Source organism: Astyanax mexicanus, chromosome 1 (assembly GCF_023375975.1).
Source record: "Astyanax mexicanus isolate ESR-SI-001 chromosome 1, AstMex3_surface, whole genome shotgun sequence".
Taxonomy (NCBI): Eukaryota; Metazoa; Chordata; class Actinopteri; order Characiformes; family Acestrorhamphidae; genus Astyanax; species Astyanax mexicanus.
Window position 1 is genome coordinate 99,355,755 of NC_064408.1, and position 16,746 is coordinate 99,372,500.

Genomic DNA, 16,746 nt, shown 5'->3' on the forward strand with positions numbered 1-16,746 from the left:
TATCGTGCACTAAGGACCCCCTCCAGACCTGTGCCAAGTCCCATATTAAACATGTGCCACGCCGCGCATGACAAGAAGAACATGTTCAAAGCAGAATTAAGTCAAAAGGAGGGGAAAAAAGCCCATTTTCTCCCTCAGTGACGAGTTTTATTTCCAGAGAGGCACCTGGAGCACAGCCCACACACTTCTAGGGTGGTTTTAGAGGAGATTTTCCGCAAATCGCTAATCGTATTGTGAGCATTATTAATGAATGGCAACCCAATTTACTTGTAATATCTGGGGAATTCTCCTCAAGTACTCTGGGCTTTTTTAACCCTCCTCTTTCTCGCATAGCCCAACAGCATAGGCTGATCCGAGACTGAGCAAAAAAAGTTTTTTTCTTTAAAAAAAAAAAAGTGATTGTCGTTTGAACAACTGCCCTACTGTATTATTTAATACAATTTTAGTGACGTGATTTTAAAATTAAAAAACAGTTGTTAACAGCTCCAATACTGCGACCTATAAGCTTTTTAAGACAGCAGCTTTTTTATTTGTCTCGCCATAAATAAGCAAAATAAAATAATTAATAATAATTAAAAATTTAACATGTAAAACATACTGTTTTTTGTTGCAGAACACAGACAAAAATACCAATAGAAAGACGTGTATGCCCCGCTTCACAATATGTGAATTCACAGATGTGACACTCTAAATACCAGACTGTGTGTACAGTGAATAACCAGAGCAATTAGCCCATTTATGTAAAAAAAAAAAAAAAAAAGTTTAACATGTTAACCTGTTCGTGTGAAGTAAGACCACTTTAATATGTGGTTCATAAAGCTACATGGCGCCTTGAGTGTTCTCTCGTGACAGCTGACAAAAACCTAGAGGTGAAATGATAGAGCAGCCTCGTGACAAATGACACTTGTAGAAATTTAGATAGCTAGCCATGATATGTGGTCATGAAAAACTGAAAAACGTAGCTATAGCTAACTGTGTGTGTGGAACTAAGAATGCTGTTCTTCAGTGTTCAAGACAACCGTTTTTGGCACTGCTATAACTTGAATGATCCTCTGATAGTACCTTTTTGTTTTTGTTAACTCTTTCAGACCCTGCATCCATTACAATGGACAGCATGTATTTTCTTTATTTCTAAATATTTTGTCGCACAGAACACTACTTGAGAGCTGTTGTCTATTAGAATAGACCGTGAACCAGCCAATGAACAAGTTTATAAACCAATAAAACAGAGCAGAATTAGCTTGGCCCAGCCCACTGCAAAAAACACTGTAAAAACAGTAATAGTACTAGAGCCACTGAGACAGCTATTTTAAACTAATTTCACGTGATTTAGAACACTTCTTAATTATGCTTTTTTACTGTTTAGGTTCATGGATTATGAAATAAAAAGATCAATATGCAGTATAAAATATTACACAGGCTTCCAATGCAATAGAAATAATATATATATTTTTTAATATTATAGGTAATTGGATTTGCTATATAGATTTTATAGTAGAAGTATTCTTTTCTGTACATTACAGACAAAACATCATCTTTATTTTTTTTCCCCATCACTGGAGATAATTTAGGTCTAAAAGGGTTTATTTTATGTCGTTTTCAGGTTTATCTTGAAAACAAATAACGAAAAAAGCTAGGTTATTTAATATAAAATATAATATATATATATTTTAATATAAAAAAGAAGTCAATGACATAGGGTTTGGGATTTACTTTTAGCCAACACTTCAGAAATTGTAATTAATATAACTAGAGAAACTACACCAATAATACAAACCGGTTCAAAAGTAACATACTTACTTTTCTACAAGAATTATTGGCCCGTTCAGACGGTGAGGAAAGCAAACAAAGTCTTGCTTATTGAAATTTAATTTGCTTTTAATAAACAAAAACTAAACTTTAAAAATATACTCATTAAAAAATAAGGCATTATTTGTGGAAAAATGGAATAACAACACATAATTTATTGTAAAGTTCGTGTAAGAAGTGTGTACAATATGTGAATTCACAGATGTGACACTCTGATGAACTGCTCTCACTCCTTTTTCTGGAGCTGCAAAGTTGAAAACCCGATTGGAAAACGGGAAAAAACGGGGTCTGAATGGCGGCCTAGTGGCACTCCGGCCCTTTTTGCCGCGCCTTAATTCCCCCCGTCTCTTTTACCCCTCATCCAATTAGCCCGGTGTATTAAGCGGTTTATCATCTCATAGCCCGCCATTCACGCAAACAAGGAGGAGGGGGGGCGCTTTGCAATGGGAGCCGCTTTCCTTTTGACACCCACGACCACTTACATATTCCGCAGTGCCATGAATAATGGCGAGAGAATGGAGCACTAATTCCCCTCATCAAAGGGAACCTTGTCCACCGCTTTGCTCAACACCACTATTCTGGTTTTTTAAGGGGGAAGAGAAAAAAAGAGAAGAAAGTGAGAGCGAGAGAGAGGCAATAAAGCTTAGCATAGCCTAACAAAACCGAGTCGTTCTTATTAGCTTAGCGGGCGGAATGAATGCAAAGCCTCGCCGCCATTGAGCGGCCCAGTTTGAAAACAAGCCTCTGCTGGCACGATAATGCTTTAGCCTGAATCTGAGGAATGCCTCATTGAAACCTGAGACCATGCATTGATGACTTAATCTTGTAAAGTGCGATATAAAGAGAGAGGGAGAGCCATTCAGCGCTATCTGTTCCCTCAGTTAAAGTATTTTACTCGGCGCACAGCAGATGTGATATAATAATAAATATAAATTTACTTCATAGGCAACGAAGGCCTCCACACACTGTCGATCATAGTCCGGGGTAAACCCGGGGCATAAAGCCACTCTTTAAAGTGTACAGTCTCTTAGGTCGGTGCCATTAGTGGCTGTCGTCTAAAGTGATTTTTCAAGCACGGTATTTATGGAAATTGGCATTTGCAGTGATGAAATGGTGTAAAGAGAGTGAAAAAGAGAGGGGGAGTGAGGGAGAGATGGAAAGAAAAGGGAGAAGAAAAAAAAAAAAAAAAAGTCATCGTTCACCTGTCATTATAAACACACGGAACAAGCAAGAGTGAGGCGAGAACTGGTTTTAACACAGACTCCAATGCAGCAGCCTTCAGCTTCCCCCCTTCTTTACATGTCTTGGTAGAGAGCAGGCACAATTTTTTTCTTCCACCAGGCGTCTGGTAAAAAACTGGAAACTGTTATAAAAATCTAAAGGAAGGAAGGAAAGAAACTCGTGGCTCTTTTTGTATCGCTTTATTTTAATTTCAGTACAAAAACACTTTATTAGGTCATTTCAGCACAGGTACAGACAAGAACAAGACAGATGGATAGATATAGATACATATAGATGGAAAGAGGTCTGCAAATAATAGAGAACATAATACGAACATAACAGTGGTCGCAAAGCACTGACTGACAAACGTTCCCACTTCAGTCCAGCCCAAAACAGCCAGACATAAGTGCGAGGCACAGCGCGAATGGATGTCCAATCGGCTTAAATGACTGGCCAAGTTTGTATCATTGGCTAATTGCCATGCTGTCAAGGACCAGCGGCGGTGGCGAGAAGGTATTACCCCTGATTGTTACCTCAAAAATGTTGCCTCTGTGTGCAGTTGAATTAGAAGAGGGCTAAGGATGCTGGTGGTGGTGTTGTTAAAGGTCTTTAGGCACACTTCTGGCCTGTTCTGCCACCAAACTGAGATCGATTAGAGGATAAATGGACGTGATGAAAGACATGGGCCAGAGTGGGTGACGACGATGGTCAATCAAGGCAGGGTCTGATGGTCACACGTAGCACTGCCATCATCTCTCCTCACCTCTGACCTCAATTCACACCACACCATCAGCACACAAAGACAGTGCAGTGGACAGCAACACAAACAACTAGCTTACAAGCAGAGTTAGAAATTTAAGTGGGGGGTGGGAGGCGAGGGTAGGGGCATGGAACAACTGGAAAATAGCATTCAATACATACAATACAAAATCACTATATACACTGTTTAAAAAAAAAAATAGTAATCACAATTAGAAAATCATGGGCCCACTTAAGAGTAATCAAACAAACAAAAAATGTCATAAGTCGTCATCTATGGCCCCACCTTGTCCCTATGGATGAATGTTGTTATTTTAGTGTGGTGAAGGTCTGAAAAAGCTTCGCCAGGTTGACCTCAGAGTAGCTGCTGGAAGCCAAGGTGCGATCCACCACCCCCTTTATTTTCTTATAAACTTCTTTCTCCTGATTCCAGCTCTTACATCTCTCTGTGGACAGAATAAAATATATTACTATCAGAAGACGATCAGAAGCACTGGGGATAAACTTATTAACAGTTCAAAACAGAGGTAGTTTAAACTGTAATATTAGCTATTTATATACAGTAACAAGTTATTTCATGGTTAAGACTGTGTATTTGTCATAGCTATCTAATCCTGTCTGTATACTAGGGGAGGCACAATGTTTCATGTCCGGTGCCTATATCAACACTAAAACCTTGAGCATTTGCCAATACAGTTATCACATAGAAATGATCATTTTCACCCTCCAAAAACTAAGCTGTTAATAAAGACATATCTGATTGCACTTTGTTTAGCATAATCATCTACATAAGACATTATTATTATTTAAAATGGTCAATCCAGGGATTTTGGGAAAAACAGGCCAAATAATTTTTGGACCGGCACTTCCATAACCTGAACCTCAAATTTAGAATGGTGTTAAAAACTTTCTGTAATGCTAAAAAAATAAAATGGCTAAAAAAGGTTATTTAGATTCTTTTAGTAAATATTTTTTTAACAGAGTTCTTTTGTAAAGAATGCATATATGAAAAACCCCTCCGAAGAACTGCCAAAATTGTAAACATTCTGTACAAGTAATAGACTTTGCCCTGAACTTTACATAAAACCCAATGATTTAAGCAAAAATATTTACTGAAATTTGAGGCAGACAGCAATACCAATTTATTCCTTTTTCAGAGTACAACGAAGGCATCAAAAAACTGACAGGTGTCAAAAAAGTTTTATGCCGAGATGAGATCACTGTGTACTGTGACATCTAAGAAAACGGGGAACAGCCAAATCTTGCAATGAAAAAGAAACCAGCACCAGTATACTTTACTGAAGGCCTACTTTGTACAAAAAACCATTAAGGAATTTTAAACAGCAACCTGAGCTTCTTACCTAACCTTTCTCATGACTCTTAAATTCTAGCTTCTGGTTTAAAATGCACACAGCAATTAGGCAAAAACTCGTTAACAGTTTCTCCCCATCCTAAATGAACTTTTGCATTACAGAAAGAACAAAAAAAATGGAATGAAATACAGCACTTCTATACACTAGCAAATGGCCCGTTAGCAGCAGAGACTGGAGAAGCCGTGTCTAAGAAACCATCAGTTATAATATCGAACTCTGCTCTCGGACAGAAGCTTGGAGAGGTTTATCAAGTATCATTTCAAATGAAAGTCCCAAAGAATCGATAAAGCTGCAGTAATCTGGCGTTGTATGGGTAGTATGGTGGTTTGAGGGGCTAGGTGTCTACAGAAGTCTGGAGGCTAAATAGACTGCACTGCCGGGAAGCCATGGGGTCAGGCAATCGGGTCGATATCCTAGGTCATTTATCCCTACAGGAGGGCCTTCAATAACAGAGAGGAGATGATGGAGGAGCCATTGGCAGGCTAGCAGGACTGAACTGGAATTACAGACAGAGTCAAAGCCTTTAACCAAAGTCTTTTGTAAAGCCTGTACCCTAAAGCAGAGGAAGACAGAGGATTTTCTGTATCAACCGAATTCAAACCATTTGATTTGGTCTAGTAAACAAAAAAATCTTAATATACCACATGACTCGCTTGCTACAGCAGTTGTAATTAGTCCTCCAGCCAAACAGGGGCAACATGAAAAAGCCACAGATGATGGACAGGTCAGCCAGCTGGCAGGTGTGTAGTATAGTGTGTACTCGTTCAAAAGGTTGGTGCCCATGTTATAACATCAGATAGGTCAGCACATTACAAAGAAAACACTAGATATCAATGGAGAATGTTTCCAGCCATAGGGGGATAAGAAAAGCACTGATAAAATGTTGTATTAGCAATAACAAATCCTCTTTATAAGCCCTGTTATAAATACAAAAAACACACCCACTCATATGTGAATTAAACTGCTGGATAAGCAACAATAGCTGTGTTGCAAAGCATAGGCTTCAGTCGATGTAGGTTATAAGTAGGCCTGTACTATTAGGACTTATTAATAGGATACTCCCATTAGTCACACATATGGAAAAGTATAATGAGGTTTTGTGGTGACGTCACCAAAAAGGTCTTAACTGCAGTGCAAACCTTAAGGGGAACCATTCCGTCCTTTCCTTGATGCTGTTTTGTTTTCATTCTTTTTTGTGTGTGCAGAGAACTGTGGGTAACTCTGTAGCAGCAACATCAGCTGCAGTTTAAGGCTAAATACAAAATGGCCCTTACTTCATTGACTTCATTGACAGTGGATAAGAAATGCAGCCTAGGCTTAATGACAGAGCTAATGTCTCAATCTTAACTTCTGGATCCTACACAGGGTCTTACACAAAAAGTCAGGAGAGCCTCGTAAACACAGAGTTTAAAATCAAAGATGGCTGACCTGCTCATCAACAGCAGCAGTAAAACTTTATCAACTTTATCACTATTAAACACCAGAACTGGACTTTCAAAGCAGTTTTTGCAAAGTTTCAAGGCAAACTTTTTGGAATTTCAAAATTGTGTATAAGTGTACAAAAAAAATCCTTTTACTTCCTGATTTAAAAGTAATGCAGTATAAGTATACATTCACCACCACCATGAGGTTTAGAAAATACCTTTCGCTCTACCTTAGATGTTGTAGCACCCCTTAAACACAAAATAGAGAGACAGAAAAAGCTCACACCGTGGTACAATGATCAAACTCGTACCTTAAAGCAGTTAGTACGAAATTTAGAGCGTAAATATCGATCAACTAAACTGGAAGTGTTTCACTCTGCTTGGAAAGACAGTCTTGTTAAATATAGAAAAGAACTAAATAAAGCCCGCTCAGCGTATCTGGCCTCACAGATCGAGATAAATAAAAATAATCCTAGAGTTCTCTTTAGTGTTATTTCCAAATTAACTAAAAACCAGGCAGGTACTGAACCTCAGATTCCAGCCATTCACACCAGCAACGATTTTATGGACTTCTTCAATAGTAAAATTGAAAACATTCGGGATAAAATTAAACAGATAAATATTACATCCTCTCTGTCATCTGGTCTGGCTGATCTAGAACAAAACCCTGTTACTGAAGTTAGGTTGGAAGTCTTTAACCCACTTCCACAGCTAGAACTAGAGAAAATGATCTCCTCTTCAAACAGCACAACCTGCAAACTTGATGCTGTTCCCACACAATTACTAAAACAGGTACTGCCAGATATAATTAAACCTCTGTTAATGATAGTAAACTCATCGCTCACCCTGGGCCATGTACCCAAAGCCTTTAAAACAGCTGTAATTAAACCTCTGATCAAGAAACCAAATCTTGATCCTAGTGTACTGTCTAACTATAGACCTATTTCAAACTTACTGTTTATTTCTAAGATTTTAGAAAAAGCTATAGCCCAACAACTTTGCTCTTACCTGCAAAGAAACCAAATCTATGAGAAATTTCAATCTGGATTTAGGCCTCATCATAGCACTGAGACAGCTTTAGTTAGAATAACAAACGATCTACTTATAGCCGCCGACCAAGGCTGTGTTTCCCTACTCGTACTTCTCGATCTGAGCGCAGCCTTTGATACAATAGATCATACTATCCTTTTAGAAAGACTAGAGAACATGGTTGGTGTAACTGAAACTGCATTATCATGGTTTAAATCATACTTAACCGATCGCTATCAGTTTGTGAGGATAAATTATATGTCTTCCAGTTATACCAAGGTAAGATATGGAATTCCACTAGGCTCTATATTAGGACCGTTATTATTTACATTATATATGCTCCCACTGGGCAAAGTTATTAGAAAACATGACGTAGATTTTCATTGTTATGCGGATGACACGCAGCTCTTCATATCAGCCAAACCTGATGACAGAGTGAGACTAAAGAAAATCGAGGATTGTGTAGAAGATGTAAAATCATGGATGTCGCACAACTTCCTCCAATTAAATAGTGATAAAACAGAAGTTCTCCTATTAGGCCCCAAAAATGCTAGAAATAAATTATCAGACTTAATGCTAAATCTGGCTGACTTCTCAGCCACCCCTGGTTCAGCAGCTAAAAACCTTGGAGTTATCATAGATTCAGATCTAGCATTCGATAAACACATATCTAATGTTACTAGAACAGCTTTTCTACACCTCCGTAATATTGGCAAGCTAAGACATGCCCCATCACTGCATGACGCAGAAAAAATAGTACATGCCTTTATTACCTCAAGGCTAGATTATTGTAATGCGCTACTGTCTGGATGTTCCGGCAGTAACTTAAATAAACTTCAGCTAGTTCAAAATGCTGCAGCCAGGGTCCTTACTAAAACGAGAAAATTTGACCATATTAGTCCAGTACTATCAGCACTGCACTGGCTTCCAGTCAAATTCCGCATAGACTATAAAATTCTCCTGTTAACGTATAAAGCCCTACACGGGCTCGCTCCTGAGTATTTACAAGACCTCATCTCCTGTTATGAACCACCGCGATTACTTAGATCTCAGGGTGCTGGTTTATTAGTAGTTCCTAAAATTCAGAGGAGCTCTGCAGGAGGAAGAGCTTTCTCTTATAAAGCGCCTCAACTCTGGAATAATCTCCCCGAATATGTTCGGGACTCAGACACAGTCTCAATCTAGTCTAGACTGAAAACTTACTTGTTTAGTTTAGCTTTTGGTAATTAATGTTTTTCCCTTTAGATAAGGCTGCAGATTCAGGGGTTCATGGACAGAGGAAATTGTGGTAAACTGAGATGCTGGTGCTGCTGTTCTCCCACTGCACACGGTCACTCAGGTTTGTGGACGGTGGAGTGGGTGGATGCCAGTGTTTCAGGGAGCCTCCATGTCTATGTTACCTTCTGGCTCTCTCCCTTTAGTTAGGCTGTTTTATTAAGATCTGCCGGAGTCATTTGCCACACTCTGATAATGTTTTATATTCTCTGTTTTACATAAATCCAGTCAAAACTAATTCCATCTCTCTGCCTTCCTCCGAGTTACTGACTGCCCACCTGTCTGACCCGATACCGAGGGATGTTGGACCCTCAGGCTCTCATGTCCTCTGTCTGGCCAGACTGGAAGTTTCTGAAGTCAGCTCTTCTCCATCCACCACCACAGATCAGCTGCTCATCATCCATCTTACTCTATAAGCCATTAGTGGAGCTGCTATACACCTGAATATATAAAACCTATGTGGATGTATGAAAGACTTTTTAAAATTAATTTAAAAGCCATTTGACCAGTGGTAGGATGGTCCCCCCTTTAATGTGAGTCTTGGTCCTCCCAAGGTTTCTTCCTCCTCCTGCAGCTCTTATTATGTATATTCTATGTTTAATGTTTTGCCTGATTCTTTGTCCTGTAATCATGTTTCTGTAAAGCTGCTTTGTGCCAACACCAGTGCCAACAAAAAGTGCTATACAAATAAATTTGATTTGATTTGATGAGGAAAAAAAACCCAAAACAAAACAGGCAGCAAATTTACACACTGCTTAATTTGTACATTTTCTGCTGTTGAGATTAAACTGCTAGGCTTTACTCTGATTAGGCTGAAAGGTCACTGCTTTCCAGTTGCAGAAAACTGATTGGCCAAGGCGCTTAAAGCACATAGTAAAATGTCCAATATCTCAATAACAATAGAAACAACATATTAGGCAGGCTCAAGCACAAGAGGAGGATGTTTACGGATGCCAGATGATATAATCCCTAGTTTTGTCCAATCGTCTTCATCACCCTCTCTGGGTTCCAGATTTCAATCACAGTCTGACTCTATTAGCAGGTGTAGCACAAACACAAGTCGAACCCCCTGTGGGAGAACAAAGGTAAACACACAGGAGAGTGGCCAAGTCCAACCTTCTAGAAAGACAGACACAGAAATGGGATACCATGCACACAGAGAGAGAGAGAGAGATATAGAATATATTTTTCAGCTGCTCCAGCTACCATTATCATACATACATTTTACCTCCACAGAGTGAATGAGAGAGAGAGAGAGAGAGAGACAGAGAAAGAAAACAAGAAGGCACATGAACCAGAGCGAGAGGGGAGAATACTATTTACCTGAGAAAAGAGAGAAAGAGGAGGGAGAAGAAAGATGATGCATGATCAAGCGAAAGCAATCATGTCATCATTTTTGAAAGGTGGGAGAAAATAATTCTTTTTTTTCCCCTTCCCTCTCTTTCTCACTGACTGCCTTTTTTTCACCCCCTTCTCTCTTTCTCCTCTCCTCCTCCTCTTCTTCTTCTTCTTCATTCTTCCCCAACCCAATTGTGTGGGGAATGGATAAAAAAGAGCAACTTAAAAGCCACGAAGGTTGTCAGAGACCCCCGCTTTCCCTCTCGGCCCGGCAGGGGTCGTATTTAAAATAAATAGCATTTCAAAAAAAAAAAAAAAAAAAAGGAGCGAGAAAGAGGAAAAGAAAGATGAGGAGATCCAGAGAGAAAGGGGGGAAGAGACAGGAAACATGAGCAAAAGAGAGGAAAAGGAGCAAAAACTAGAGACAGAGAATCTGACAAAGCAGAGCAAGGTAAGGCAGAAAGAGGGGGTGAGAGATAGTGAGAGATATGGGGAAAAGAGAGAAAGAGAGAGAGAGAGAGAGAGAGAGAGAGAGAGAGAGAAAGAGACAGACAGATGAAGAAAAGAAGCGAGGCAAGACAGGAGGCAAGGGTTGGCGCAGGCTTGCCTCGTGACAGAGGAAGGGGTAAGCTAGTCCAGGGAGAGTGTATCAGCTTCCATGCGCTCTAACTAGGTGTAAATACAATAACAAGCATGTAATTAAGTGAGCATGATGAAGTTAATGGAGATCATACATTCCATTTGGGCTGCTTATGAATATTCTATTAGATGTTATCAGGCAGCTGGAATAGCTGTTAATTTAATCATCACTGCGAGCAGGGAAAAGTTCTTTGTGCGAGTGTAATTGCACAGAATGAATAATTGATTTGACAATCGCACCCGCGGATTTCCAGCAGCTCAAGGCTGGCAGAGCGCGGGGGAGGAGGGGCGGGGAGGGCGAGTGCTGTGCGCCCTGAAGAGGTTGCAGAGGAGATAGCCTGCAAATTGAGCATTAGCTGCACACTGATAAAGGACAATTTTTATTTTATCAATGCGGCAAAATTACATTACGGCGTGAGCATAATCACACTGCCCACACTTAAGAAGAGAGAGAGATGAGGGAGAAAAAAAAAGAGACAAGGGACAGTAAGTAAGAGAGGCTCAGAGAGAGAGTGAGTTTGCGTGCACATTTGAAAAAAAGGGAAAAAAAAAAAAAAAAAGACAGAATGGTGGTGTTGGAAGGGGGGTTATGAGAAGTAAAGGGACAACCAAAAGACGAAATAAATTGAGTTCAACATGATTTAGAAGTCATTGATATGGGCTATCTAATATTTCCCAAAAAAAAAAAAAAAAATTCCAGTGAGAAAGCGCTTTATTATGAAAGGACTCCTGCCGTGTGCGAAATTGCCTGCACATTTACCTCAGTTGCCGCAATCAGGCGGACGACTGTGGTCTACATGTAGATCAGATTCCAAGTCTGCATCCAAAATGTCTCTTGTTCCAGTCGCACACATGGCACCCCGCTTCCACTGTGGGCACACACAATACGCGTGAGGAACTCTAGCGCCTTTTAAATCCCAGCTGAGAATATTGATGAAGTCAGCTAGGCTAGTACGAAGCTGCGGCGGTGGCAGCAACAGCAGCAGCTCGGACGGGCATTTACCAGTTGGGATGCTTCCAGTCCAAGCAGGTCTGGAGACCAATCGCAGGCCCAGATAGGGGGTTCTTGGGGCCCACTTCCAAATAAGCACAGGGCTGCTAAGAGCTAAGGCGCTAACCTGATGAATAGTGTGATTTACTGCGATTCCTCCATACAGAGCACATGGTAAGAGACGATCATCTGCAGTAATTTGAATCAAACTGCTGAGAGAAAAAGGGGTTTAGAGGGAAAACTGAGGGGGGAAGGGAAGGAGGAAGGACAATCTAACGCCGCTAAACCTCTAGGCTGTACATACTGCTGGCAAATGTTTCTTCCATTTTTTTCTCTTTTCTTTTCTTTCTTTTTTTTCTTTTTAAAAAAACCTTGTCCGAGAATAAAGAGGCAATTTCCATCAGTTTTTCCTCGCAGGAGGAATCAGATAATCTAGAGAGGAAAATACGGCAAATGGGCAAAGCGTCGCCCAGCAATTTCATCATCAAGCAACAGCTGGAGCGGCTGTCGGCGAACTGCAGCGCCACCCCTGGCCATAGAGAAAGGAACACACAGACGACTCAGTCAGTCAATCAGGACAGAGACTCCATCAGCCGGTGAGTAAGTTTAATGTCTCTCTGGACTTAACTCCACAAGACTGACCAGCAGGCCCATTTACCCACCTTCATTGTTCCCGTGGCCGGCCGGAGAGCGGAGGCATGAGGCGGCCTCGAGGATCGCCTCGCTCACCCCGGGGCCCTGCGTCCAGCCACCCCCTACTCTCTCGCTCCACCTCCCAGCACTGTACGGCCGCAGTTATCTAAAGCGCCACAATAACAGCAGAGCCGACAGAATAGGGGGAAGATTGGTTTTTCTATTGTGCCGCCGAGCTGGCATAATGCCCACTTTAAAAGCAATTCCTCGCTCATCAGAGACAGACAGAAAATCTGCCAGATACGACACTAAACGGCCCAGGTTTGGAGGGGGGGGTTGGTGGGGGTGTTGGGCGAATTCAGTAAAATTACAGTTGGGCGTGTGTGCGCTCACACACGCGTGTGTTTGCGTGTGTTCTGCAAGGGGGCAGCTGAAAGTTTTTTGAACTGCACTTTATTCCATCATGCCTTCTACACTGGCACCTTTCTAGCAGCTCGCTCCAGCCTGGAGCTCAACCCCACACTTCTTCCCATTGTGCAAAGGTGGTTGGAGTAAATGGACTGGAGCAAAGGATACATCACTGCCAACCGAACAGCAGAACAAACAAAAAAAAAAATATCTACACTCACTGAGTCTCTGCAGAGTGAGGGAAAAGGAGGAGGGCCAGGAAACAGAGCAAAAGATAAAAACTGAGTTTGTTGAACACAAAAAATATATGTTTACTTGTTTAGGTGTTTCAGATTAAAGCATTGTAAATGCAATATAAATGTTCCAGTTAACAAATAATGTCCATTTGCAAAAAAAATCTGACTTTGGAACAAATGTACAGAGCCATTTACCATATGTACAATTCCTTTCATTTTCAAAAGCATGTAAGCAATTAGTTACACCAATCACAGCTGCTGTTGAACACATAGCTTGACCGGTAGTTACATTTCTGGGAAGGTGCATGTTGAGCTAGGGCGTGCGGTACATATCTACAAGCAGGGTATGAATAAGTTTGACACAGGAGTATAAACTGGACCTTCAGAAAGACAACATTCAGTCAGAACTTCTTAAACTTCACAGAACTACTAATGTTTAAGGCACTGGTGCAATTTTGCAATACATGTAAATGGGCAAGGTTGATTGATTACTGTTTTGCATGTTATCAATGTTTATAACAGTCAGCAATCCTGTGTGGCCTTATAAGCATTTGCTCTGTTAGGAGGCTGCAGGTTTGAATCCCAACCATATCAGGAGCTCACGATGACTAACAGATCCTGATTAAATAGCATTAAATGTGCAAAACAAGAAATTGAAAATGTGATCCTTACAGTGTAATGTAAAAAAATGAATTGTGGAATACATTGCAATATCTGTGCCATATAACCATCACTTAAATTATAATCAGCTGGTCTCCATTAAACTCCGTGGTCAACATTAATCTGGTGCAGGTCTTTATGTTCTCTAAAGCTACACAAGTAATTGTCTGATGTATTATAAAAGCCTACATGCCCACTGTATAGAATTAGGTTTAAATGCATGCCATGCCATAATAAGCAGAAGTAAAAGAGCTGAAGTTAATTTTAATGTAATTGTAACCTTCACTGTAGACTCTTAGTGCTCTATGTAAATCAAATGGCAAAACCACTGCGTAGAGTCGACCATAACCTAAAGCAGAACTATATCCGCCAACACATCATTCATTACACTGTTAGAGCAGATATGGCGCATAGCATGGTGCAACCAAATACATCCAGCATAAAGTGCCAAGACTTTGTGCCCCCCCTACATGGGAGAGGCACACCTGGGGTCTTAATCAGGACCTGAACCAGGTAAAAGACAGTACCAGCCATCCAGCCCTGTAATTTCACCCCTAGAACCCACTAAGCCCTGCAGTCTGTAATACAGTAATACACTGTATTACAGTGATGGACCAGGGTTGGGGGTGGGGGCGATGACAACTTAAAGGCTATACTTTAGAGCTGCGTGTAAGATGTACATCCAGGAGCAGTCCACTAATCCCTACCAAACCAATCCCAAGAGAGGCCTTTGTGCACAATAAGACTGTAGAGTCAAAGCATAAAGACCAATCACAGATGTGGAAACGAAGTGGAAAGAAGTGGAAACGTTGAGTACCCCGTAATGACATTGATGTTATGGTCTGGGCTGTGTTACAACTGAAATAAAAGGTATTAAATGGGCATGTGTAAAGACCTGAGCCACTATGACAAGTGCACAAGTGACAAGTAAGGTTGGAAAGCTTGGAACAGTGAACGTCCAAAACAATGGAGGCAAAGGGGGCAATGCTGGCTTAAGGCCGATTTATACATCTGCATCAAGTCAACACAAATTCTACGGCTTAGCCTGTGCATATAGTGTATGCTGTTGCAAGCATTTATTTCTGTGCATTGTTGTCTGCGCATTGCTCTGCAATTACACCAATGAAATGGCTGCGAAAGTTAGAATACGATGCACAGAGGACCAATTACAGTTGCTGCATTTATGTCCCTAGGCCATTGGAAGTGCTGCCTACTAAACAGGATTTTTCAGAAATAGAAAGGCACCCAGGACCATGTCCTTATAGAAGTTCAGTAATCTAATCTTGTGTCTTGTTAGCTGAAAATGCTAATAGCTAATGAAAACACAGTTACAGGCTCATATCTACAAGTAAAGGCCAATTTATACTTCTGGTTTGGGTCAATACGCTGTCTATGATGCAGTGAAGGCAGGAATGTATGCACATCTCAGTGGACCAATCATAGCTGCCACTGTCTGCTTCGCATAGGTTGAGAGCAGAAGTATACATTGGCCTTCTATTTGTATACCTGTATGAGAGCATGGTGTCATCCTACTGGTCAACATCAGGGAGCATGCTATAGGACAAGCCAAACTAGGCAGATTTTTTTTTTTTTTTTTCAGTACTACATTGATTCACTACTTGCATAGATTTCTTAATTTAATAATTTATTTTTTAAGAAATACATAGTAAAATTAAAAGCCATGAAACATGTTTAAAAAATGTAAATTAATAAAATGTGTCTAATTTAGTGGTATTTATATAAAATAATAGAATAATGCAGTCATACGAAGAATATACAATACAAGGTGAATTACTGATTACGTGTGAGTGGCTGAAGACCATCACAACATGAAAACAAATTTTGCAAGTAAATTTTTATCAAAAACTCTTAGCCTCCTGATTCTTTAGATTCACTAAAATAACTCCACTTTTGTTCTCTCTCATAACGTTTTCTGGACTGTTTCTATTTTATTTAAAATTACAGTATGATAAATCAGACTGGGGCAGCATGGCAGTATTGTTCTAGAGTGTTTGTGTGGAAACATTTCCATCATGTAGTATTTATTTTTGAACAATTGATTAAACTGCAATACCACATTGGTCTTAACTGGATCATAGCTTTGCAAATATGAGGAGGTTTGGATTCCATTTTATTAATTCTTTTTTCATAACTTTCACTGTTATTTTGGGATTGTCTGCAGCTCTACTCATTGAATGAAAACAATAAAAACATTGAAAAAATTAAGTATTAAGTGCGTTTTGATGTGTTGGTTAATGTACCACATTAAAATCATGTAAATCATATTTACTTACTAATACACTCTACAACTGGGCTGGTTTAAAATGAATGAAAGCCACTGCAAATGTTAGAGCAGTTGTATACAGCAGTTCATAAGCAAGCACTGCACAAGCTGGGTGGTTGGAAGCAAACACTGAAAATCTCCGGACATCAGCCTTAACAATCTAACCTGTAAATGTTTACGTCTAATCTCAACAGGTGAAAATCAGGGATAGAGGCATAAACAAAAATCACCGCTTGAGGAATTAAAGGCAAGGTGGCAGTGACGGGCAGAGCAGTTGTCAGAACTCTGAAGATTGGCCACAATTACCCAAAGAAACAACAGCAGCGAAAAGTAGAGAAATAAAAATTCCAGAGAGAAGCCAACTCTATAATCATGTTAGCCCCCCACTCCCCCCCATCCAGACCCACTCGGCTTGCTTCATGTTCTGAGTGGTCATCTATTGATTACACATTATATTTATCTACGCTTCTCGCTCTCGCTCCGGACCTCATTGGCACATGTAGAAAGAAATAAATAAATATACAAGTCTGTTCCAAGAGGTCCTTTTTAATCAAGTGACATCAATCACAGAGGCTGGCGGGTAAGTAGCCGCGGCTCGGCTAGCTCCAGTCGCGCCGGGGTTGGATCCTCCACTGGGCCGTTGGAAATATATGCTCCATGTCCCATT

General features: G+C 40.4%; 1 protein-coding gene across 2 annotated transcripts in view; it reads right to left on the reverse strand.

Annotated features, from left to right (window-relative positions):
- Positions 1-3,215: 3,215 nt before the first annotated feature.
- The window catches only part of pola1 (polymerase (DNA directed), alpha 1), an 80,775-nt gene continuing 67,244 nt past the window's right edge, over positions 3,216-16,746 (reverse strand). Inside the window, exons 37-38 of one of the 2 annotated variants that reach the window (XM_049486507.1) lie at positions 4,076-4,235; positions 3,216-3,800 (exon numbers count right to left, since the gene is read on the reverse strand). In XM_049486507.1, coding sequence (XP_049342464.1) covers positions 4,099-4,235 — 137 coding nt within the window. In that variant the 3' untranslated portion in view covers positions 3,216-3,800; positions 4,076-4,098. Of the gene's footprint in view, positions 4,236-16,746 lie in introns of both variants that reach the window. The other variant, XM_049486503.1, reaches the window with a different exon arrangement.